Source organism: Ictalurus punctatus, chromosome 18 (assembly GCF_001660625.3).
Source record: "Ictalurus punctatus breed USDA103 chromosome 18, Coco_2.0, whole genome shotgun sequence".
NCBI classification, from domain to species: domain Eukaryota; kingdom Metazoa; phylum Chordata; class Actinopteri; order Siluriformes; family Ictaluridae; genus Ictalurus; species Ictalurus punctatus.
Genome location: NC_030433.2, coordinates 21,763,954 through 21,786,505, shown reverse-complemented (window position 1 = coordinate 21,786,505; position 22,552 = coordinate 21,763,954). Strand labels below are relative to the sequence as shown.

General features: G+C 42.3%; 2 protein-coding genes across 5 annotated transcripts; both read left to right on the top strand.

Annotated features, from left to right (window-relative positions):
• The first annotated feature begins 1,248 nt into the window (after positions 1-1,248).
• On the top strand, positions 1,249-5,276 carry LOC108278593 (transcription factor Sox-2). 3 transcript variants are annotated; one of them, XM_017492043.3, is made up of 5 exons: positions 1,249-2,224; positions 3,297-3,536; positions 3,643-3,834; positions 4,591-4,768; positions 4,995-5,276. In XM_017492043.3, exons 1-5 carry the CDS (start codon positions 1,840-1,842, stop codon positions 5,107-5,109), a joined length of 1,110 nt encoding a protein of 369 aa, XP_017347532.1. In that variant the 5' UTR covers positions 1,249-1,839; the 3' UTR covers positions 5,110-5,276. The 3 variants fall into 3 exon arrangements, with proteins under 3 accessions (XP_017347532.1, XP_017347533.1, XP_017347535.1); XM_017492044.3 differs by having other exon boundaries at positions 4,897-5,061; XM_017492046.3 differs by having other exon boundaries at positions 1,250-2,224; positions 4,978-5,276.
• Positions 5,277-6,720: 1,444 nt separating this feature from the next.
• Positions 6,721-22,552, top strand: tcerg1b (transcription elongation regulator 1b (CA150)). 2 transcript variants are annotated; one of them, XM_017492895.3, is made up of 21 exons: positions 6,721-6,827; positions 8,621-8,849; positions 9,011-9,163; positions 10,255-10,522; positions 11,319-11,375; positions 12,095-12,352; positions 12,724-12,933; positions 13,073-13,179; positions 13,261-13,349; positions 13,495-13,655; positions 13,743-13,821; positions 14,588-14,723; positions 16,770-16,859; positions 17,021-17,139; positions 17,348-17,498; positions 17,839-18,003; positions 19,439-19,621; positions 20,005-20,184; positions 20,880-20,963; positions 21,067-21,167; positions 21,911-22,552. In XM_017492895.3, the coding sequence occupies exons 1-21, from the start codon at positions 6,781-6,783 to the stop codon at positions 22,110-22,112; spliced, it is 3,069 nt and encodes a 1,022-aa protein (XP_017348384.2). In that variant the 5' UTR covers positions 6,721-6,780; the 3' UTR covers positions 22,113-22,552. The 2 variants fall into 2 exon arrangements, with proteins under 2 accessions (XP_017348384.2, XP_017348387.2); XM_017492898.3 differs by lacking the exon at positions 11,319-11,375 and having other exon boundaries at positions 12,724-12,924.

Here is a 22,552-nt window from a genome sequence, read left to right as displayed (position 1 = left end):
GCCCATGCCCGAGTCTACCGACCCGGCCGACCACGTTCTGCTCAAGCCCGAGTCTGCCGACACGGCCGACCACGTTCTGCTCAAGCCCGAGTCCGCCGACATCGACAGCCAAGTTCTGCTCACGCCCGAGTCCGCCGACACCGATAGCCAAATTCTGCTCATGCCCGAGTCCGCCGACACGGACAGCCAAGTTCTGCTCACGCCCGAGTCCACCGACACGGACAGCCAAGTTCTGCTCACGCCCGAGTCTGCTGACACGGACAGCCAAGTTCTGTTCACGCCCCAGTTTGCTGACACAGACAGCCAAGTTCTGCTCACGCCCGAGACTCACATGGTGACCTCAGAGCCCCAGCCTGAGACCTACGAGGAGGTCTCAACTCCAGAGCTGCAGCCTGTGATTAACCTGGCGACCTCGGTGCCCCCGTATGAGGTCGTCGCTCTGCCTTTCTGCTCGGCTGTGGTCATCTCTATGCCTTCCTGCTCCACGGAGGACATTGTTCCCCCCTCCTGCTTCGCAGAGAGCTTCGTTCCTCTCCCTGGACTCGCGGAGACCCTCGCTCCTCTCCCTGGCCTCGCGGAGACCCACGCTCCTCTCCCTGGCCTCACGGAGACCCACGCTCCTCTCCCTGGCCTCGCGGAGACCCACGCTCCTCTCCCTGGCCTTGCGGAGACCCGCGCTCCTCTCCCTGGCCTCGCGGAGACCCGCGCTCCTCTCCCTGGCCTCGCGGAGACCCGCGCTCCTCTCCCTGGCCTCGCAGGGGACCTCGCTTCGCTTTCCTGCACTGCTGAGTACAGCGATCTGTTTCCCTGCTCCGCCAAGGACTTCGCTCAGCCTGCCTGCTCGGCTGTGGTCGTCGCTCTGCCCTCCTGTTCAGCCAGGGACGTCGCCCTGCTTTCTTGCTCCGCCGGGGACGTCGCCCTGCTTTCATGCTCCGCCGAGGACGTCGCTCCGCTTTCATGCTCCGCCGAGGACGTCGCTCCGCTTTCATGCTCCGACGAGGACGTCGCTCCGCTTTCATGCTCCGACGAGGACGTCGCCCTGCTTTCCTGCTCCGACAAGGACGTCGCCCTGTTTCCCTGCTCCATCAAGAACATCGCTCTGCCTTCCTGTTTTGCCAAGAACGCCATGTGGTCGCCTGGCTCTGCTTGGGACGTTCTGCCCAGGGGGCTGGGGCCGCCAATGAAGATGGATGTCTGGAGTCCCCCTTTGTGCAGCGCGCTGTGGAGCATGTGAGCGCGTGTGCACGAGCAGGTGCGAAAGCACCTGCTTCTCCCATGTGGACAGTTGTGACATTTCGACACGTGCATCTGTTTGTGTTTCTGTTATGTCTCCTCCCTGTCCTGTCATTGGTTGTGGTGTCACGTGTGTCCTCTTGCATGTTTTGGATTACGTTTCTGGATCACGTTTTGGATTTACCTGCCTGTGTTTCTCAATAAAGAAAACCGTTCCAACTGCGCTTGCATCCGTCCTATCTTCCTCTACGTCACGTTACGTGACAGTAGAGTTAAATATCAAAAATCTAAAAGGTGTGCGTCATACCTGACACCTAGAAGAACATTTTTAGAAACGTGTAAAACAATGTCGTATGTAACTTTAGAGACGGTCCCTTAATTACCGCATATCTGAGAATATCGAACGTCCAACGTGACACCAACTTTATTCCAGTCAACGACAAAGCAACAGTGTGACGTTGTTTGTTTGTTAGTTTGTGTTTCAAGCGTCCGCGACATTCCAAAATAGAATACGCGCTCGCGCTGCTGTTGTTGCTGTCGTTCCATAACTGTTAACTAAGAGAAAGGAGAAAACGGACGCTCGAGAAACGTTTATTCAACACAACAATGCTCCGACATCTCAAACGAAGAGCTCAAATATCATTCAAGAAACTGGAAGAACAGCAGACTTTACTAAAGGAAGACAACAAGACCATCAAAACCCTCGAGTATGGAAAACTTCTGGAAGCAGAACACGGCAGAAATGAGTTTCCAACCCAAGAAGGTGAAACAGTCCCGGTTGATAAGACGGATAATACCGTTAACACACCTGCTTCTCCAGCTCCAGTGAGGTCCTGTAAAGAAGTAAGTTCCTCTTGCAGTTTCCATCCTGAACTGGAGCCGCGTTTCACCGTCGCGCACGCGGAGTCTGTCACACCTGTCACACCTGTCACGCGCAGCGTCGAAGCGGCTACAGAGGGCGTGAGCTTCCCTCAGCTTCCCTCAGGAACAGGTATTGAACAAGACCGAGCTCCTGTCAGGGCTGCTGAACTGTTTTCTAGTCAAATAAGGGTTCTAATTTCGACTTTAACAAACAGTTCCATTCAGTTTTATTTGGTATAGCGCAATTTGCAATTGTTTGATATCCATGACAGCAGAGTATTTTTGTTCACAGCCTTCTTTGCTCATGTTGATCAAGGGTGCCAATATTAGTGGACGGCACTAATGAAAAAAATGTTGCATTTTCAATTCAATTTAGTTTCATCTTCATTTGTATAGCACTTTTAACGATAGACAATGTCACAAAGAAGCTTTATATATATATATATATATATATATATATATATATATATATATATATATATATATATATATTCATTCAGGATATCATTTTACATTTATTAATTTTCCCCTTAAATTTTCATGATGAAAGTGAGGAGACTGCGGACTATTTCAGAGTAAAAAGTGTTACTGTAGAAACCCCCAACCCCCTCACTTAAAGTGTTGGAAAGAAATGCTGTAAAGATAAGATGCCCTCAGAAATTATCCAATTAAATGTTTCTCCGTTTTAAAAATATTATAAAATTGCAGTAAACGCTATCTTAATAAACTAAACAAAGCCACTATATTGGTGTGGATTGTGCGGTTTTATAAGGAAATTGCCCGGTAAGTTTTACTGAGCATCATGAAGAATCGGATACAGTTCTTCTGACCTTTGCACAGGCTTCACAACCCAGCAGCCTTGATTATTCATTATGTGTTTTGTCTGAAAAGTGGTCTGTTACTTCATGTTACCTTTTCTTTACTGACATGCAAACATTTTTCTGTAACATTTCATTGTATTGTTGGAGAAGTAATGTTTTGTACCGACTCAGTAACGCAGGAAACGTAAAATAAACTAGAACGGTCTAGAGGTAGATCAATAATCTAGATCAATCTAGAACAAAATCTCTACTAACAGAAAATAAGTTGCTTAAGACTTCTGCACAGTACTGAAATCCTCTATTCTGCTCACTGTTTTAACTAGAATTGTAGTTTATAATCATGTTTATTTAACTTAATTTAAAGTGTTTTTCCCCCGCAAGATGATTATAACACAGCAAACTACAAAAATAGAAAAGGCTACATCAAGAAGCCCATGAACGCCTACATGGTTTGGGTGAGGACACAGTGGTCTATCTTGTGCAAGGCCAACCCGAATGCCAGCTTTGCAGAGATCAGCATGCTGCTTGGGATCGGGTGGAGGAACCTGAGTGAAGAACAGAAGAAACCCTACTACTCAGAGGCACGGAGGCTTAAACAGAAACACAGAAAGAAATTTCCTGGTGACGTTCCAAGGGTTTTTTTGACAATTAGGAAAATATCAAGACTGAGACTTTGTGTTGTTTTTATGCCACTTTACTCTTTAAACCTTTCTTTCCTGTAATGTAGATTGTGTTCATAATGCGGAGACGAGAAAGAGATTCAGCCCAGAAGTGGAACCTCTGCACACTACCTCTAATGCCTCACCAACCGTACCCCTGGCACATCCTCAGAGATCTGCGCCTCAGAACATCCCGGTAGCATCACCCAGAAACTCCAGCGTGCAGTACTCAGCCATGCAGACCAATCCAATGTTCTCTGGTACAAAATGCTGTCTTTCTTATTCCTCTTACACACAATACTGGCTCTTATTCCTCAGAGTTGAGTGTTTTCAAATCTGATTATTGAAAATTAGCATACTTAAAACCCAGCGATTTCCTTTGAAGCCAATATCAATGATTATTGCAAGCATACCAAGTACAGTAGTAAGCTATGGCTCAAATATTTAATAACAATAATAATAATAATAACAACAACAATAATAATTATAATAGTAATAATAATACATTCATAACCATATTCGCATATGGAATTAATTAATTATGCAACAGTTAGTTAAAGTCCAGAGGGCATGGTGGCTTAGTGGTTAATACATTTGCCTCACACCTCCAGGCTTGGGAGTTCGATTCTAATCTCTGCTCTGTGTGTGTAGAGTTTGCATGTTCTCCCTGTGCTTTAGGGGTTTCCTCCTGGTAGTCTGGTTTCCTCCCCCTGACTGGCATTTCCAAACTGTCCATAGTGTCTGAATAGGTGTGTAATTATACCTTGCGATGGGCTGGATCCCCATCCAGGGTGTCACCTGCCTTGTGCCCCAAGTCCCCCGGGTTAGGCTCCAGGCCCTCCGCGACCCTGTGTAGGATAAGTGGTACAGAAAATGGATGGATGGATATAGTTCCAGTCCATTAATTTGTTTAGCCAAGCAGCAATCCAAGAGTGTTTATATTTCGTGTAACAGCACTGGTACAGTTTGTAAATGGTAAATGGTCTGCACTTATATAGCGCTTTTATACTTTATAGTCATGGACATGCCAAGAGAAGTACCACTCCATGGCCTGGTGCCTGGATCTAGTGGCCAGTTAACTGGCCTTGCCCGCTCACGGGTACCACTGTCTCCTGGAGATGTCCTCGTTGCCCCATCTTGTTTCCCTTTTGTTCCACCATTCTACATGCCTAGGCTGCCATTCTGCCAGACCAGGTGAGTCTGTAAGCTTCATTGGAATGGTTTAAGAAGACAAATGGATGCAAATGAAGTGTTACTGTGGCATCTTAAGAGCCATTTGCTTTGTAATATGCACACAGAATTCTGTTTAATTCTGTTTACAGCAGCTTGCTTTGTTCTGACCACACATGCAGTAAGGCTCATCTCATGGGCCTGCACAGTGACACTTTTCTGCCTTAAACCAGGATTATGCCTTCTGTAGAGAACCTGGGGCACAAACACACAGCAACGACACCCAAAACAGCACAGACGTCCTGACTTCTGTACCAGTCCTGGACATACATGCCTCGGAGAATTTGTTCAACAGCCTTGCTTAGAGGGGCAACGTTTCCGAAGTGGAGGACAGTGGTGAAATTCAAATGCTTAGAGTGCTTTAGTGTACATGCTGTCATGCTCATCTTCAGTTCATATTTATTTCTAATGAGTTTTAGTGTGCATTTAAATAAAGGTTTTTAAAGCCAACGTCCTAATGTGTGATTATCAAATTTACATTCACAGAGAACATTTATTAATTTCATTTTCTACCCTGAAATCCTCTTCAAATAAATACAGTGATGTAGAATAACATTGGGTTTTATGTTTTTTTTTCAATCAATGCTTTATTTAACATCGCAACTTGTACAACAAATGCAAAGAATAGAAAGAAAAACATGAATTAATAATAATAATGATAATAATAATAATAATAGGAAGAGGAAGACGAAACACAGAAGTAAAGAACTACAGTATATATACATAGGGTTATTAAAGTCTAAGCAACATCACTAATATGAAAGTCACAAGAACAAAAGTTTTTAAGCTGGATGAAAGCTCAAGGCATTAAAGCAGTGCATAGTCTTTTTGTTGCCTTGGGGTTCTTACAACCTCACCAATAATATATAATTTCTAAACCAATATTTAAAAAAAAAAGTTTTATTTTATGTTTTATTTTTATATTTAATATCTTTATTATTCCATATCACACATCTGTGGGGAGAGAAATTGTGTTTATATACCATCAACCAAGACAACAGGGCTTACCTATGAAAGTTAGATAGCTTAACAGGGATTTTATTCATATGAAAGTTGAGGAGAATTTTAATACCACCAAATTTGTTGAAAATTGAATTTGGGATATAATACCATAACTGGGGGTGCACAGTATTGGGGGTTCGATTCCTGCCGCAGCCCTGTGTGTAAAGAGTTTGCATGTTCTCCCCGTGCAGCGGGGGTTTCCTCCGGGTACTCCGGTTTCCTCCCCCAGTCCAAAGACATGCATGGTAGGCTGACTGGCATGTCCAAAGTGTCCGCAGTGTATGAATGGGTGTGTGAATGTGTATGTGATTGTGCCCTGCGATGGATTGGCACCCCGTCCAGGGTGTTGCCCAACTTGTGCCCCATGCTCCCTGGGATAGGCTTCTAGGTTCCCCATGACCCTGAAGGATAAGCACTATAGAAAATGGATAGATCTTTATTATTCCAAATCAAACATCTGTGAGGAGAAAAATTGTGTTTATGTACCGTCAACCAAGACAACAGAGCCCGCCTATGAAAGTTCGATAACTTAATAGGGATTTTATTAATATGAAAGTTGATGAGAAACTTAATACCACCAAATTTATCAAAAATTAAATTTGGGATATAATACCACAATTTGTCATCTGATTTAATACAGTTCTGAATCCATTTAATATTAAAGATAGTATTAGAAATTTCAAAGTCAAGGACATTTAAACTACCTTGATGAAATAAATGAAATAATATACCTCTATTTAAGTAATGTGGCCTAATTTTTCCAAATACAATTATAATTTATTGCAGTAATATATAGTACGTTGGTCAAAGAGATAGACTTTGAGAAAAGTGTTGCATGACTGATGGATCTCTGGACCAATCAGCTGTGCGAGATCAGGACCGCCTCCACCGTGTAGCCAATCATGTGCGAGGAACCCGTCAAAGAGGGTTTTGTCGGTAGTAAAGTTTCCTGTTTGGATTTTTTTTTTGGCGCAATGGCGGAGCACATAGAGGGAGAAAGCGCCACGGCTAGCGATAGCAGGTGAGACCAGCTTGTAATTAAAGATGATACTCAATAATGTCTACTATTTCTTTATGCGACTCTGTGCTAGAACAACGAGCAGACTAAAAGTTAAACAGCGAGGTAACTGTCTTGCAGGTTAGCTACCAGGCTAATCTTCTCAAACCAAGTCAAATTAATCGCACCATTCACTCAGTTTTTATTTGTTCGTTTATTTTTTTTGTTGTTGTGGTGCACTTGAACTCCAACAAATTATTAAAACCGAATGCCTAGCTTGATAATGTTTATTTATGTATTGGAGTTGGTAATCATTGTGGCGTAACAGGGATGCGTTGTGTTTTACAATTGCTAACTTTCTGTTAGCTACCAGAAATAATTATTCCTGTTGGATATAAAAACTGACGTGTAGCTAAATAATTTACAGCAACCCCAGAAAACTTTTCCTCCCATGCAGTTATCTTTATTTTTTGCTTCCTGCAAGGTAGTTCCGTGAAGTTGGCTAAATGGCTTTCTCTGCTAGCTAGCATTAACCTGTGCTTGCGACTGACGTCACGTCGCGCTGCATTATGGGAACATTCCGCCATTTTTGAAGGTTCAATGCTTTTGTTCACGCTGCTGGAGATGAATGATATTGCTGGATTGTTGTGATTTTATTTATTATTTTACTGTGTGTAAAACTAAATAAAATAAATAATAAACACCCAGTGGAGAATGCTGTTGTACTTCAGGGGACAGTTCTGAGGAAGTCTGCAAAGTTAGGGCTGTGGATTTCTAATGAGCACTAACAAAAACAAATAAAGATGGCCGCTTTCAGCAGATATTTGACAGTGTTAAAGCCTCTGGCATACTACGTTGTTGGTTTTCTATGCTTGCGTATGCGCACGGTCGTACGCATGCCTTTCAAAGTGTACTCCATTTGACGTGTACGCGTACGTAGGCGCTCGACGCATGCGCATTACGACAACTTTCAATACCTTTCCTGGCCTGCAAGGGTCAGTACAGAGCATTAAAGCAGGTCGACAACGAAGATGAATCACAACAACCCGAAGAACAATGCTTAGGCAATGTCCCTCCCCGCTTATCACCCGTTAATAAATTATTATACTCTTTAAGTCTCGAATTAAACAAACGCGGGTACTTTCTAAAGCGCGCTCGTTTACGTCTCTTCCGGTTTTCTTCGACTACCTTGAGAATAATTTCCTTGCGTTATAGCTCCACCAACTTGGGATGTGAGAGAAAGATGCAGGGAGAGGATTTGAAGCAAGTCGAATGGAATACACCTGTGTATCCTCGCTTCTAGCTCCCCTGGAAGCTTCCTTCCCTCCTTGTTCCTTGCCATGTGATTAGAGAACTGATGTGTCATTCATGATGATTGACATCGATCGATTTCTGGGTCACGGGCTGGAGGATGGCGGCGCGAAGAAGCATCAATTTGAGTATCGAGAAGCACTCATGGTGTGGATTTTAGTGTGCGTTAAGGGCACTGAGCTTTGGCGTTTTTAAGACCTGGTACAGTCTTTCGTGTACGCTTCCTGTCACGTGCATGCGCTCTCAGGTGGCCAAGACCGCAAGTGTGGGTATTTGGACAGACCCATCATAGAGTGCAACAGAAATTACGTATTTTTCTAGGCCAACCCAGACGTTAGCATCACCCTGGTTCCCTCGATAATCTCCCCAATAACCTCCGTAGTCCCGTTCAGTCTTTTTCAAAACACGTAAAAGCTTTTTTAAAAAAAAGAAGAAATAATTAATAATAAAAATTTATTACAGAGTCTACGCTCATGAATTAAGTTCTCCATTATCTATTCTTTCAGAATGGCCCTGCAGCAAGCTTTACGTTTTCCCAGCCCAGCGCCCCCTCCCAGCACAGTCATGCGAGGTCCACCACCGCTTCTACGGCCTCCACCTCCTCCGTTTGGCATGATGAGGGGTCCTCCACCACCCCCCAGACCTCCTTTTGGACGTCCGCCTTTTGATCCCAGTATGTCAGCGATTCCCCCACCTGGTGCCATGCCTCCACCAATTGCACCACCTCATCTACAGGTACCGTTTGCTCAGCAGGTTCCCAATACAATACACTTTCACTGAACGGTAACGTGTTTACTAGTGCTTATTCCAAAATACTCTTACACAAGTCGTACAAAGATGTGAACTTGTAATGTAACCGTAATGATTTATTTATTTACTTATTTTTGGATATCCAGAGGCCCCCCTTTCTGCCTCCACCCATGGGGAGCATGCCCCCTCCTCCTGGCATGATTTTCCCTCCTGGAATGCACCCGGTACCAGCCGCAGGGGGTGCTGGAGGCACAGCAAGTGAGGAGATCTGGGTGGAGAACACCACTCCAGAGGGAAAGGTACTGACATCACTGGATATTATGCACTGGATATTATCTTTTTATTTACTTTAACACAACCTTGGTTATAACATGGAGGCCATTTCATAATCAGGTTCAGCATTTCTCTGTTTCTATGAGGTGTGGACTGTAATTATTGGCACTGGTATGAAATTTATTATTATTATTTTACTTTAATGTTAGTGGTCTTTTAGGTTACAGATTACCGGTCAAAAGTTTGTGGACACTCGACGGAAATGTTTCTCGTGATCTTAAGCCTTTTGATCTGAAGGTGTGTGATTAAATGTTTGAAATCGGTGTTGCAGATAAAAATATAATCGTGCCGACATATTAATTTCTTTCATTAGAAAACTAACATTTTATTTACAAATTTTTTTTAAAAATTTAAGGACGACTCAGAGCGAAATACTTCGAAAAAGCAGCCGATAAGTGTCCTGTGTAGGTGGGAACTCCTTTAATACTGTTTAAAAAGCATCTCAGGGAAATTCCTCAAGAAATCGGTCGAGAAAAAGAATACATTTCTGGTAATTCTAGGGCAAAAGGGCGTCTACTTTGAAGATGCTAAAATACTAAATTATTTTGATTTTTATTATCGCAACATAATTCCCATAGTTCCATTTGTGTTACTCCAGAGTTTTGATAGCTTTATTATTATTATATTTTTTTAATATTATTATTCTAAAATGTGGAAAAATAAAGATTGAGTGTGTATAAACTTTTGAGCGGTGGTGTATGTATTTGAGTGCTGCTTCTTATTGGTTGGTTGTGATCAGCTACTTGCTAATTAGTGGTCAACAGTCTGTCGTTTTTTGTAAAAGCGGCTCACTCCCCTCAGTCACTGTAAAACCTGCCATGCATACCGTAGACCCGCGGTCACCAACTCTCTTCCTTGAGATCTACCTTCCTGCAGGTTTCATCTCCAACCAAAATCGAGCACGCCAGTTGTAGTTGATCAAGAACTTCTTAAGGTGGTGTTTAGATGGTCAGGTGGGCACCTTTATGGTTGGAGCTCAAGTCTTCACGAAGGTAGATCTCCACGAGCAGTGTTGTTGACGACTGCCTCAGACCACATACTTTTTCTTTTTCCCCAGGTCTACTACTACAACGCTAGAACCCGTGAGTCAGCCTGGACCAAACCAGAGGGGGTAAAGGTCATTCAGCAGTCAGAGCTTACGTCTATCGTGAATGTCCAAGCAGGAACAACAGGATCTGCGTCCAGCAGCCCTGCCTCTACTACATCCAATACTGTGACTACAGTGACTCCTGTCTCCACCCAGCAGGCTTCCCCCACCCACACACTCGCGGCCAGCCCTGAACGGACCAATAGCCCTTCACCCACTGTTTCCCAGCCCATGGCCAGTGAGTACTGAACACAATGTCATATGAGACCATATTTAGATGGACCAATGCCCAAAACCAAGACGCATCCATGTAAAAATTCCAGCTAGTCCAAGTCAATAAGACAAGTCCAAGTCAATACAGAAAACATCCTGAGATCAGACTCCAGTCCTACAGCCCTTGCTCAGATCTTAAAAAATAAAGTCCATTTTGGCCAAAAGTATGTGGACACCTGACCATCGCACCCACACATGGGTCTTCCCATGAAGTACTTCTGGGTGAATGGATGCACTTCCCCCAGTCATGTTCCAGTATATATTGGAAATCTTTCCCAGCAGAGAGTTATAGCAACAAACAGAGGTGTGACAAAACCAATGTTTTGTATTTTAATGAAACTCCAACAAAGCTGTGCTCATGTAAAATCTTCTGCTCAGTGCTGAGGTAGTTCTCAGAGATACCAGCTAATGTCAAAGCTGTATCTGACTTATTCTCTGAAACATGGGCCCTTTTTATATATGTAGCCAGGAATCAATGCAATACTAACTTGAAAAATGAATCTCGAAGCACTTTTCAGATGCTCACAGAAAGGTCAGTATTGTAGGTACACACTTAACACTTGCTGGAGATTCATGAGCGGTTGGCTCTGACGGCACTGATACCTTTATGGACAGCAAATGATGTTTCTTCTGTAAGTTTTATAGGGTTTCAAGTTTAAGAAAATCATACATTTAATGACTTTCTGATGAGTGTTTAGTAAAATTGTAGAAAATATCCTATACTAAATCCCTCCATTTTCTTTCATTGTTTTTTTCCCTAGTACTATATGACCCCCAAAAGTCATTTGTCAACAGGGCTGGCATCATTATGAAAAAAGGTCAGAATGTGTATGCAAATAAATACAAATATAGATTTCTGAAGAAAAAAAAATTTTAATTCTGCATGCTTCATCTTCATAAAACACTGATGCTTTGCTTGAGTTCATCACTTTTAAGGGTTCTCCATTCCTGGAATCTGGTTCTGCTTATATACTGTATGTACCCTTTGATGCAGAAGTGACCTTGTTTTCTTAGCCGTGCATTATGTGACACCAAACTGTTAATGTTTTCTCCAAAGTCCAGCTTCAGAGCCCAAACAATTCAAACAATTTTTCTTACAGGTTTTTTTTAGGTTTGTCGAAGGTGTCCCAACACTTTTGTCTAGTGTTCTTCAAATCGGTTGAGAGAAACCGTTCTATGATGAATGCCAATGTAATCTTAGGACTTAAAATTCTGACTGCCACTTTTTTACGAGTACACGAACCGATGAAATGGATGCCCTGACCCCATTGCACTAGGCAAGATGATCACTCGAGACAACTGGGCCTCTGTGCTGTTTTCACAGGCTTTGTATATGCACGCAAGATTGCGCAATCCCAAAATCCATGTGACATCAGATCCACAATTGAACAATATTTCTAAGCAGCAGATAATTTTACTGATAGATCTAAATATGTTTGGTTTGGACAGAACGTGTAATATGAGGTGCTCTTTCAATGTAACGTATTCACTAGTGCAGTAATTTTTTTATTCAATAATGTCTTTTTGTTTACTGCAGCTCCTACTGTATCTGAGATCCCTCCTGTAGTGTCTACGCCTCCTGTCAGTGTCGGTGTGACTCCAGTTGCTGTGGTCAGCGTTCCAACAGTCACAGCTACAGTTACAGCGGGGCAGACGCTACCGTTACTTCCTCGAAGCCTCCCACCAGGTCTTCCCCATGCTGTCGCCCAGCCTGCTGCTGCAATCCCAGCATTTCCCCCGGTCATGGTGCCTCCATTTAGAGTGCCTTTACCTGGCATGCACATCCCTCTACCAGGTATGTCAAAATATCACTCTCTAAAGATGTCTACTGTGTGTGAATTGTTTGCCCGATAATCATATTTTTTTAATCTTCTTCTGACATGTTCGCGGTTTTAGTCGAACGTTAATTAATTGAACCGAGCACAAACACTAGATGGCACCAGAGAGCTATTGCCCATATCACGGTGGTGCGTATTGTAGGACGATAGTCAATTAATAAATATTTTCCACATGATGAATATCTTTAGAAGATATGAAATCATCCGTATATAATTGTATAACATCTTGTCTGTCTCGCCCAGCCCTACATGGAATCATGGAATAATTACAGTCTTCAGCTGCTTATTACGTTCACGCTGATGTATATGTTGTAAATCCGATTTTTAGGTATGTTACCGAGCATGGGCCCTCCTTTAGTACCCATGATGCACCCACAGCTGGCCATCACGGCAGCTCCTGCTGCTTTGGCGGGTGCGCACCCGTTCCTAGAGTGGTCCGAATACAAAACGATGGATGGCAAGACGTACTACTACAATAACCGTACTCAGGAATCTACCTGGGACCAACCTCATGAACTAAAGGAGAAAGGTGTGATGTGTATGTTGTTTTATTTATTTATTTAAAATTCAATCGTTCATTGTTTTAACAACCCAGATAGAGTAGACTGGGTAGAAACTAGCAACAGACAAGACGGCATGACATTTTCTTCTGTTTTCGGATCTGTCTGATCATCTAGATAAGGGTAGAGACGAAGCTAAAGATGACCATTCTGCTGACGACTCTGATGCTATGGATATTGGTGATGTAGAACTGAAAGCCGAAGCCTCCATTCTGGCCAAAGAGGTTAAAAATGCGGTTCTTGTTTACGTTATTAGACTTGTGGAAACGAATCAGGCTTCAAAGCCTTTTATTCTGGTCTTTCAGGCACCAAAAGAGGAAGAAATGACAGAAGAAGAAAAGGCAGCTCAGAAGGCTAAACCTGTGGCTACCAACCCTATCCCTGGAACTCCCTGGTAAGCTTTTATGAGGTTTCGGGGGGGGTCAGAAGGTCATGGAGTTCCCAGCACTATTCCATCAACTTTAATCGTTATAGATTATTGCGGATTAGTTTGGGTTATCATAACCCCCCTCCCTTTTCAAACTCTTTTTATTTTGTAGGTGTGTGGTGTGGACCGGTGATGACCGTGTGTTCTTCTACAACCCCACTACACGACACTCCATGTGGGATCGACCAGACGAGTTGATCGGTCGGGTGGACGTGGATAAATACATCCAAGAACCTCCGCACAAGAAGACTTTAGACGACTCGAGGAAAACGGGTAAACGCTCTCGTAATTTAAACAAGATCATAACCACCAAGGGTGAGATTCGGGCAAAATGAAGTAGTGCAACCGTTTTTGTTTTAGCCACGAGCATCGCCAAAGAGGACCCTGAAGCCAGCACAGAAGAAACACAAGATGAGCCTTCTAAGGCTAAGAAGAGGAAGTAAGTACCAGTCCTCTTTCCTATAGAGACAGCAGGGGGACCCGTTAAACAATACTGAAGGACACCTAGCTTCTGCTACGTGTTGAACTAAGAGCATGAAGAATAAACCTAGTTTACTCATTTGAAAAGGATTTTGAACGTACATGTATCCATCATAAACTTATTGTTAATTGGACCTTTATTGGACATTTAACGGCTTTTTTTTGTCGAAATGAACCCAATGCTGATCTATTTTAACTTTTCATAATCTTTACTCGGGTCTGTAATGAGTGGTGACGTCGTATTGTCCAGATTTACCAAGTCAAATCAGTCACTGTTTCCCATCAGTGCCCTTCAAGCCTGCTTCTCCCTGACCCCAAACAGTGGTCGTGTTGCACTGGGGACTATTTTTCAGGGAACGCTTCTAAGCTCTGGCGATGCCAACGTGGGCCTCCAAGGTAACCCACCTTGCTTGACCTCTCTCTAGCCTGCATTAGGAAAAACCCCAGTGACGCAATCGAAACGCCCTGAATTTGAAACCTGATTTTTCTACTTCTTGTTTTGAATAATAGGAATTCAGAAGTAATAGTAAGGGAGGGAACAAAAATTAGGCCTGATTGTTGTCCTGGTCAAGACCATACAAACTTTTTTTTCCCCAAATGATAAAGGAATGGTCAATGGATGAGAGAAAAAAAAAAAAAAAAGAATCGTAATCAGTCTATGTATCACGTATTTACCAGCCATTCTTCCCTGATTACTTCTCACATTGTGGTCCCCTCCCCCCCAGGAAAGAGGAGGTGAAAGAAAACGATGCTGAGAAAGAGGCGGCCGTGGAGGCCGAGCTGAAGGCAGCTCGCGATCGGGCGGTTGTACCCCTGGAGGCCCGCCTCAATCAGTTCAAGGACATGCTGCTGGAGAGAGGGGTAAAACACTTCAACGCAATACTCTAACCAGCTCTGTAATGTTAGACACATAAATCTGAATGGAAACCCACCAAGGTACAATCTTCAGTTTGTTCTCCTTCCTGTCCTCTTTCTTCATATTTCTCATGTTGGTGTTTTTGTTTTGTCCCCTCTATTGCTTCTACTTCTGTTATTTGAGTTAAGTGTATTGATTTGATTTGTTCAAGACAGTTTATATATATTTGCATTTCCTAAAGCTCTTCTTTTACAGTTGTAATTGAAACACTTGCGTTCGGATACGAACTAGGGATGCATCAATACGCACGTGCCGGGCCGATATTTAAAAAGTAGCGCACAAATACGTAAATGGAAAGAATAAACCGATCTTACGGATCAGGATATTCTGAAAGATTTGTAATGTAAATACAGGTAGGTGACAAATAAAAGGAAAAACGCAAATAAACATGCGGAGAAACGGCGTCATGAGCGAACGTGTCCAGACAAGTTTGCTTTGCATGATCACATCCTACTACGCTCTGGGGGCAGTCTCTCAGCGATCCTACACTGTATTCTCAACAAGTAGGTGAGTACATATGTAGCGTACACGGCGACCTGAAAGCCTCCCCCGAACAGAAAGGGTCTGATGGCTGTGTTATGCCATGTGGGGGCATGTTTTGGGTCCAATTTCGAGGGAAGAGTCACTGCAAATCAGTACAGAGTTATTCTGATTGATCTCCTTTTCTCCTGATGGGTGGTGGTCTCTTCTAGGATGACCGTGTTCCCAACCCCAGGGGTATGAGCTCTCGCTCTCACTGAATGGTTTGGATATGATGAAAAGGATGCATATCGTACGTTACGGCCTCTTGGGGCCGAGTTCTATTTTTCCTTCGATTTGTTGCCTGCCTGTATGTCATCTTCTTAAAGTGCTGCAGGTTTTAACACTTGCATTTTTAAATCTCTGGATATCATGGTATTTAATTACCGGACAAATCCAAACGTTAAATTGGCGAATAACTGCCTGCGAGAATATCGGCACCGGCGTTATTGTTATTGTGCAGCCCTGACTTTAATGTTTACGTGGAACAAATTCTGTCCCTCTCAAACTGATTTTGTAACGTAGTTTGGTGGTTATGTTTATGGTATGCTTATTAAGCATTGGTATTTTCTATGCAGTGTATCTGAAAATCATAAATGAGTTAGAATATACAGTGCGTACAGAATGTATTTACCCCCTCTAGTGATTTAATTCTCTTTTTTGCTATATTGCAACATCAAATTTAATCCTTTGTCGTTTTATTTATTTATTTGTTTGTTTGTTATTTTTGCCCAGTGCTTTGACTCTGTGTCCTATTAGGACATAAATATTCACCCTAGAGTCACACACATAATATATACAGCTGACTGGAACAGGAATAGGTTTTCCAATTTACTTCTATTTGACTTCATCCAGCAAGCAACAGTTTCTCCTGCTGAAAAGCAGTAATCACTAGCGGGTGAATACTTTCTGGTGTGGGACTGTGTTTGGATTATGACGAGTTTTGAATCAAATACCTGATGCATAATATGTAATAGTATAAAATCCTGATATTTTATTTTATTTATTTTTTTTGATTAACAGTGCCATGTGATTACTAAAAATGTAAACGATCGATGTTTTCAGCACCGATTTCATGCCTTTTGAAGAAGGTGACCGTAGTATAAAGCTGAATGATTACGTTGAACAAGTAGACTAGTGCACGTGTACCATGTCTGTGTGATGAAAGAATATAAGAAAGGGAAGAAAGGATGCAGGACCCACATGGGCAACCTCTTCCACTTGGCTAGTTATACTGCAGTTTTGTTTTCGAACAGTAAACACTGTTTTAATCTTTTCTTTCTGTGTACCCGTTGTACAATCGGTTCCCGTTGTACATTTTCCTAACGAACGTTAGCGTATTAGAGGATAAATAAAATACACAGACGAGGGACCAAACGGACCATTTGGAGCGTTATGGTTCTTTACACTTGACTTTATTTTCCGCCCGATGTTAACTTTTCTTAACCTGTAATCACATTCTATACCGACAGGTTTCAGCCTTTTCCACATGGGACAAAGAGTTGCACAAGATAGTGTTCGATCCACGCTATTTACTTCTCAATCCCAAAGAGAGGAAGCAGGTCATGAATACTTTTAAAATTATTATTATTATTTTTTTTTTTTACCCACTATTAAAAGCAGAATTTGATGTAAAAGGTGCCTGTTTTCTTTCGAGCTTTATAGTCCGATATAATTCAGCTGCTGTTTTGTTAAATAGGAATTCCCGGTTTTGTATCTACAGGTGTTCGATCAGTTTGTGAAGACTCGGGCGGAAGAGGAGAGAAAAGAGAAGAAAAACAAGCTCATGCAAGCGAAAGAAGATTTCAGGAAGATGATGGAGGATGCCCGACTTAACGTCCGGTGTGTTGGAGGGTGTTGCTTTTGTGAGCTTGTGAAGCCTGGTCTGCGTGCTAGGGTCATTTTAATTTCACCACTTATCCCTAATCCTGTTGGTTAAAAAAGTGCCTCTGTGATTTTTATTCACATTTTTTCCCAGATAGTGACCCATTTGTGTGTACTAAAATCTTTTTTTTTTATTTTTTGGTGCAAATTTTATTATATTATGTAGGACTACATTCAGCGAGTTCGCGTCTAAACATGCGAAGGATCCTCGTTTCAAGGCCATTGATAAGATGAAGGACCGAGAGGCCATGTTCACAGAATTCATGACGGCCTTTAGGAAGAGAGAGAAGGAAGACTCCAAAAACAAAGGAGATAAGGTAAGTCGTACTAGGATTTAAAGCGTAGGCTGACGACGACGACGTTCGCGTAAAGGATTGTTCGGGTATCCTGTTAATAAGTGTACAGCTGGTACATATATCTTTTTTTTTTTTTTAAAACGGTAACTGAAGTTCGATGTATTTGTGACGATGTTTTATAGATTTCAGACCGTGACACAATCACCGGACTCGATTAGATTAAACGTGTCTAATATTAGATAAAACTTTATTAATCCCTCAGATGGAGCAATTGGGGTATGGATATATTAGGGATATAATATGGAGAATTTGACATCAGTATTTGGTCCCTGATTTAAATCCTTCCTGCGTGTTTTTGAAGGTGAAGCAGGACTTTTTTGACTTGCTGTCGGACCACCACGTGGACATTCAGCAGCGCTGGAGCAAAGTCAAGGACAAGCTGGAGACCGATCAGCGCTACAAGGCTGTAGAGAGCTCTGCAGCTCGAGAGGAGCTCTACAGACAGTATGTGGAAAAGCAAGCGAAGGTATGGGACCTCCTTTTTCGTTCATGTTCGATGGATTTATACGTATTCGGGGTGTACACGACAGTCAGATTTGATACGGTGGCACGTAATGCACCATAATAATCAAATAATAAAACAAGTAGTCGGCTCGTTATAATAATCCGGCCCACCACTCGCCGGCCTCCAGGAGTCGTAACTTACTGGGAAGCTCCCATACACCAGACCTTAAATGTTCGTATGCTAGCGTGTTTGTTTATGGAAGACTGCATGCTTAGAGAATTGCTTGTTCTGTTTGTTTTATTTTTTTTTTTTTTAACTCCTCTTATAATTTGAGATTAAAGTGGAAGTTATTTTTTCAGATCCAGGAGCGCAGGCTTGTTTTATGGTTAAATGTTTTACACCTCTTGCAGTATAAGTGGTATTTTATAACGAATAGCTGATTATGCAGCCTGTTGAATGTATTGTTTGAGACAATATTAAGTCGAGAGCCTCATCTTGAACGAAACGATGCGATACTCCAATAATATACAGTTGTGCCCAAAAGTTTGCATACCCCTTGCAGAATCTTCTATATCTTAATACTGTTAACAAAATAAGACGGATCATAAAAATCCCATGTCTCTTTTTTTTATTTAATTCTGTCCACGAATAAGCTTTTTCACATAACAGATGTTTAGATCTAGAGCACAAGACAAGATAATAGCTGAATTTATATGAATTACCCCGTTCAAAAGTTTACACACCCTTGATTCTTAATACTGCGTGTCATTACCTGGATGATCCAAGACTGTTTTTATGTTTTGTGATAGTTGTTTGAGTCCCTTTTTTGTCCTGCCCACTGTTCTTCAGAAAAATCCTCCAGGTCCTGCACATACTCGACTTTTTTGGCATATTCTGCATATTTGTGCAATTTCCAACAGCAGCTATAGGATGTCAAGATCCATCTTTTCATACTGAGGGCAACTGAAGGACTCGTACACGACTATTACAAAATGTGCAAACGTTCACTGATGCTCAAGAAGGTAACACCATACATTAGGAGCCAGGGGGGTGTAAACTTTTGAGCAGATGATCGTGTAAATTGTGAGTATTTTGTCTTCTGGGAGACATGTAAATATCTTCTTTAGCGTCTGAAGGGCGGTACTAAATGGGGGGGATCTTTAAACAAAATAACAATTTACTCTTGATCATCCTGTTCAAAAGTTTACACCCCCTTGGCTCTTAATGTATCGTGTTACCTTCTCAAGCATCAGTGAACGTTTGCACCTTTTGTAATAGTCGTGTATGAGTCCCTCAGTGTGAAAAGATGGATTTCGACATCATATAGCTGCTGTTGGAAAGTTTTGATTATTATTATTATTATTAATCTAAAATGCGTGTTTAATCTAAATGAGTGTGTTTAAACATTGTGACCGTGTGTGTGTGTGTGACTGGCTCCATTCTTGCCCTTCTACAGAGTGTGGATGCTGAGAAGGAGAAGGAAATGGAACGCCAGGCTCGTATCGAGGCAAGTCTGCGTGAGAGAGAGCGCGAAGTGCAAAAAGCCCGATCTGAGCAAACCAAGGAGATCGACCGAGAGAGAGAGCAGCACAAGCGTGAGGAAGCTATCCAAAGCTTCAAAGCTTTGATGTCTGACATGGTCAGTACACTCATGTGCATGCCTTATGATGAATAATAGCGGTGGCTTTGTTTATATATCGCCTTTAAGGCGGCCCGATTGCAGCATAACATGAAGTGCATTGCAAAACATAGCAGATGAGCGGGAAAACCCACGAAATGGTGTAATATTGTTGGCCGGGTACAGAATTACAGGGTGTCGAATTCCAAATAATTGAAGCATAAAGAAAAGCACTTTTTCTTGTGTTTTACTCTTCATACGAGAACTACTCCAACTGTTGGAGTTGGTTAATTTAGTCTGCATTTCGTACCACAGAACCCACTGTACCCGTATGTACCTGCTTCTCTTTCTCAGCACCTCCCATCGTGTTTATTCTGACCGTGTACCTATGCTCTCGTGAATAGGTGAAGTCCACTGACGTCTCCTGGTCAGATACAAGGCGCATCCTGCGCAAAGATCATCGCTGGGAATCTGCTGCCCTGTTGGAGCGCCACGAGAAGGAGAAGTTGTTTGAGGAGCACGTGGAAGTTCTCACTAAAAGAAAAAAAGAGCAGTTCAGGCAACTGTTGGATGAGACGACCATGGTGAGGGGTGTGCTGCTACTGCTCGTAGCGTCAACAGCTTTTAACAGAATAACACACACGTGTTTGTTGGAAAAGTGTTTCTTTATTATAGAAGTTGTTTTTATAATATACACTCTCGGTCAAAAGTTTGTGGACACTCGTCTGGAATGTTTCTCACGATCTTTTAAAAACCTTTTGATCTGAAGGTGTGCGATTAAATGTTTGAAATCGGTGTCGTAGACAAAAAATATAATCGTGCCGACGTATTCGTTTCTTTATATATCTTTTTGTAAACGGATGACTCGGAGCGAAATATTCCGAAAAGCAGCCGATAAGTGTCCAGCGTCGGTAGGAACTCCTTTAATACTGTTTAAGAAGCATCTCGGGGAAATTCCTCAAGAAATCGGGCGAGAAAACGCCAAGAATACATTTCTGGAAATTCTAGGCGAAAAGGGCGTCCACTTTGAAGATGCGAAAATACTAAATTATTTTTATTTATTTTTATTTATTTTTTTATCATGACATAATTCCCATAGTTCCATTTGTGTTACTATAGAGTTTTGATAAGTTTAACTATTATCCTAAAATCGCCTTATGTATTTTCATCTTCTCCGGTGGTTTACTTACTGACTGCACATCGATTTTGCCTGAAGGTGGCGCTCATGTTCTGACTAGGTGCCGGTGATACTGATTTGTCTGTTTTCCTCATGTTGCAGATCACACTGACCACCACATGGAAGGAGGTAAAGAAAGTCATTAAAGACGATCCACGGTGCATCAAGTTCTCCAGCAGTGATCGAGTGAGTGATCCTGGCGCATTAGCGTCGTGTAAGAGAGTTCTTCGTATGGAAGGGGGAAAAAAAATGCAACGTTAAGCTCATTTCATTTTGCTTTCCTTAATAGAAAAGACAGAGGGAGTTTGAAGACTACATAAAGGACAAATACATCACAGCCAAAGCTGACTTCAGAACGCTTCTAAAAGAGACAAAGTTCATTACATATAGGTAATGTACATTTTTATTGGTATTCTCCATTTTTAACTAACATAACTTGCTCGTAGAAGTCCGGCGGTCTGGGAAACACCCCAATGACGCGAGAATTTCCTCAACTGAAGCATGTGTCTCGTTTGATTCCCAACCTGTAGTACAGTTCTAGAATTGTTGAAGTCTAGTTAGCCCCAAAAGTGAAAAGGGAGAAAATTGCATTTCCCGGTTTCCTTCCGAATCGTCCTGCAGGAGCTTTTGCAAGTATTATTATTTTTTTTTTTTTGATGATATCTGATTTACAAACTGAACTGATTTGTTCTTGTATCCGTTTCACCACGGCCTGTAGTTTTCCAACAACTTGATCAGTGACATCTTCAGACACACCCTCAAATTTTTTTTTTTACTGCTGCGTTTGTTGTCGTATCTTATAGTTGTGACATATTTTTTCTGCTGTGTTTCTGCTCCTAAGAAGTTTCGAAGCTTCGCCAATGTTGTTATACTTTCTGGAGGTATTCTATCTTCTAGGCAGGAAAAAAACCCCTTTGATTTTTCATCATTTTCGGCTGTTTGCTAGAATTCAGCCGCAGTGACCCCTGCTGGGCTTTCCCAGACAACCAGGCATTTTTATTATTATTTTAAAGCCTATCATTGTGTGGAATTAACTCTAAAACATCATGGGTTTTTTCCCCCCGCCAACTGTGAAGAAAGAAAAATCCTAAACGATAACGAACTATTCACTCCCTTTGTACTTTCTCGCTCAGGTCCAGAAGATTGATCCAGGAGTCGGACCAGCACTTGAAGGACATTGAGAAGATCCTCCAGAATGACAAACGTTATCTGGTCCTCGACTGTGTCCCTGAGGAGCGCCGAAAGCTCACCATGTTCTATATAGAGGATCTGGACCGTCGAGGACCCCCACCTCCCCCGACGGCGTCGGAGCCGACCAGACGCTCTACCAAGTGATTTTTAAAAAAAAAAAATAATCCCGACAGCCGAGCACTGAACAGTCGGAATTTATCCTGCACTGAGCACAGTGATTACACAGAACATGCGTGTATTTAATCAAACCATGTACATCTACTGGCTGCTGGGGGGGGGATTGACTAGAACAGGTTTAAATATTCGCGTTAATCCGTGATCTTTGGCTGTTTTATAGACGCTGCCACGATTGGTACAGCAGCCCCGTCTCTTCACGACCCAAAATACGTATTTTTAGCCAGGTGCTGCTAAAACAGCAGGGGACGGAAGTGTGTAAGCCAGTGCAGTGTTCATTTTCATTAATTATGTACCACTCTGTAAATGGTGCAGATGTTTCATGTTTCTTAAAGTGGAATGCTTATGACATGTTGCTGTTTCTGTAAGCGGTGACTGGAAATAAACGCAGCCTCAGGCTTTTTCTTTTT

Coding starts and splice junctions, on each gene's coding strand:
- LOC108278593 (XM_017492043.3), top strand. CDS start 1,840: ATGCTCCGACATCTCAAACGAAGAGCTCAAATATCATTCAAGAAACTG. Junction 3,835..4,590: donor GACCAATCCAATGTTCTCTG/GTACAAAATGCT, acceptor TATACTTTATAG/TCATGGACATGCCAAGAGAA. Junction 4,769..4,994: donor CTGCCATTCTGCCAGACCAG/GTGAGTCTGTAA, acceptor TGCCTTCTGTAG/AGAACCTGGGGCACAAACAC.
- tcerg1b (XM_017492895.3), top strand. CDS start 6,781: ATGGCGGAGCACATAGAGGGAGAAAGCGCCACGGCTAGCGATAGCAG. Junction 16,860..17,020: donor ATCCCAAAGAGAGGAAGCAG/GTCATGAATACT, acceptor TTGTATCTACAG/GTGTTCGATCAGTTTGTGAA. Junction 20,185..20,879: donor TGTTGGATGAGACGACCATG/GTGAGGGGTGTG, acceptor CTCATGTTGCAG/ATCACACTGACCACCACATG.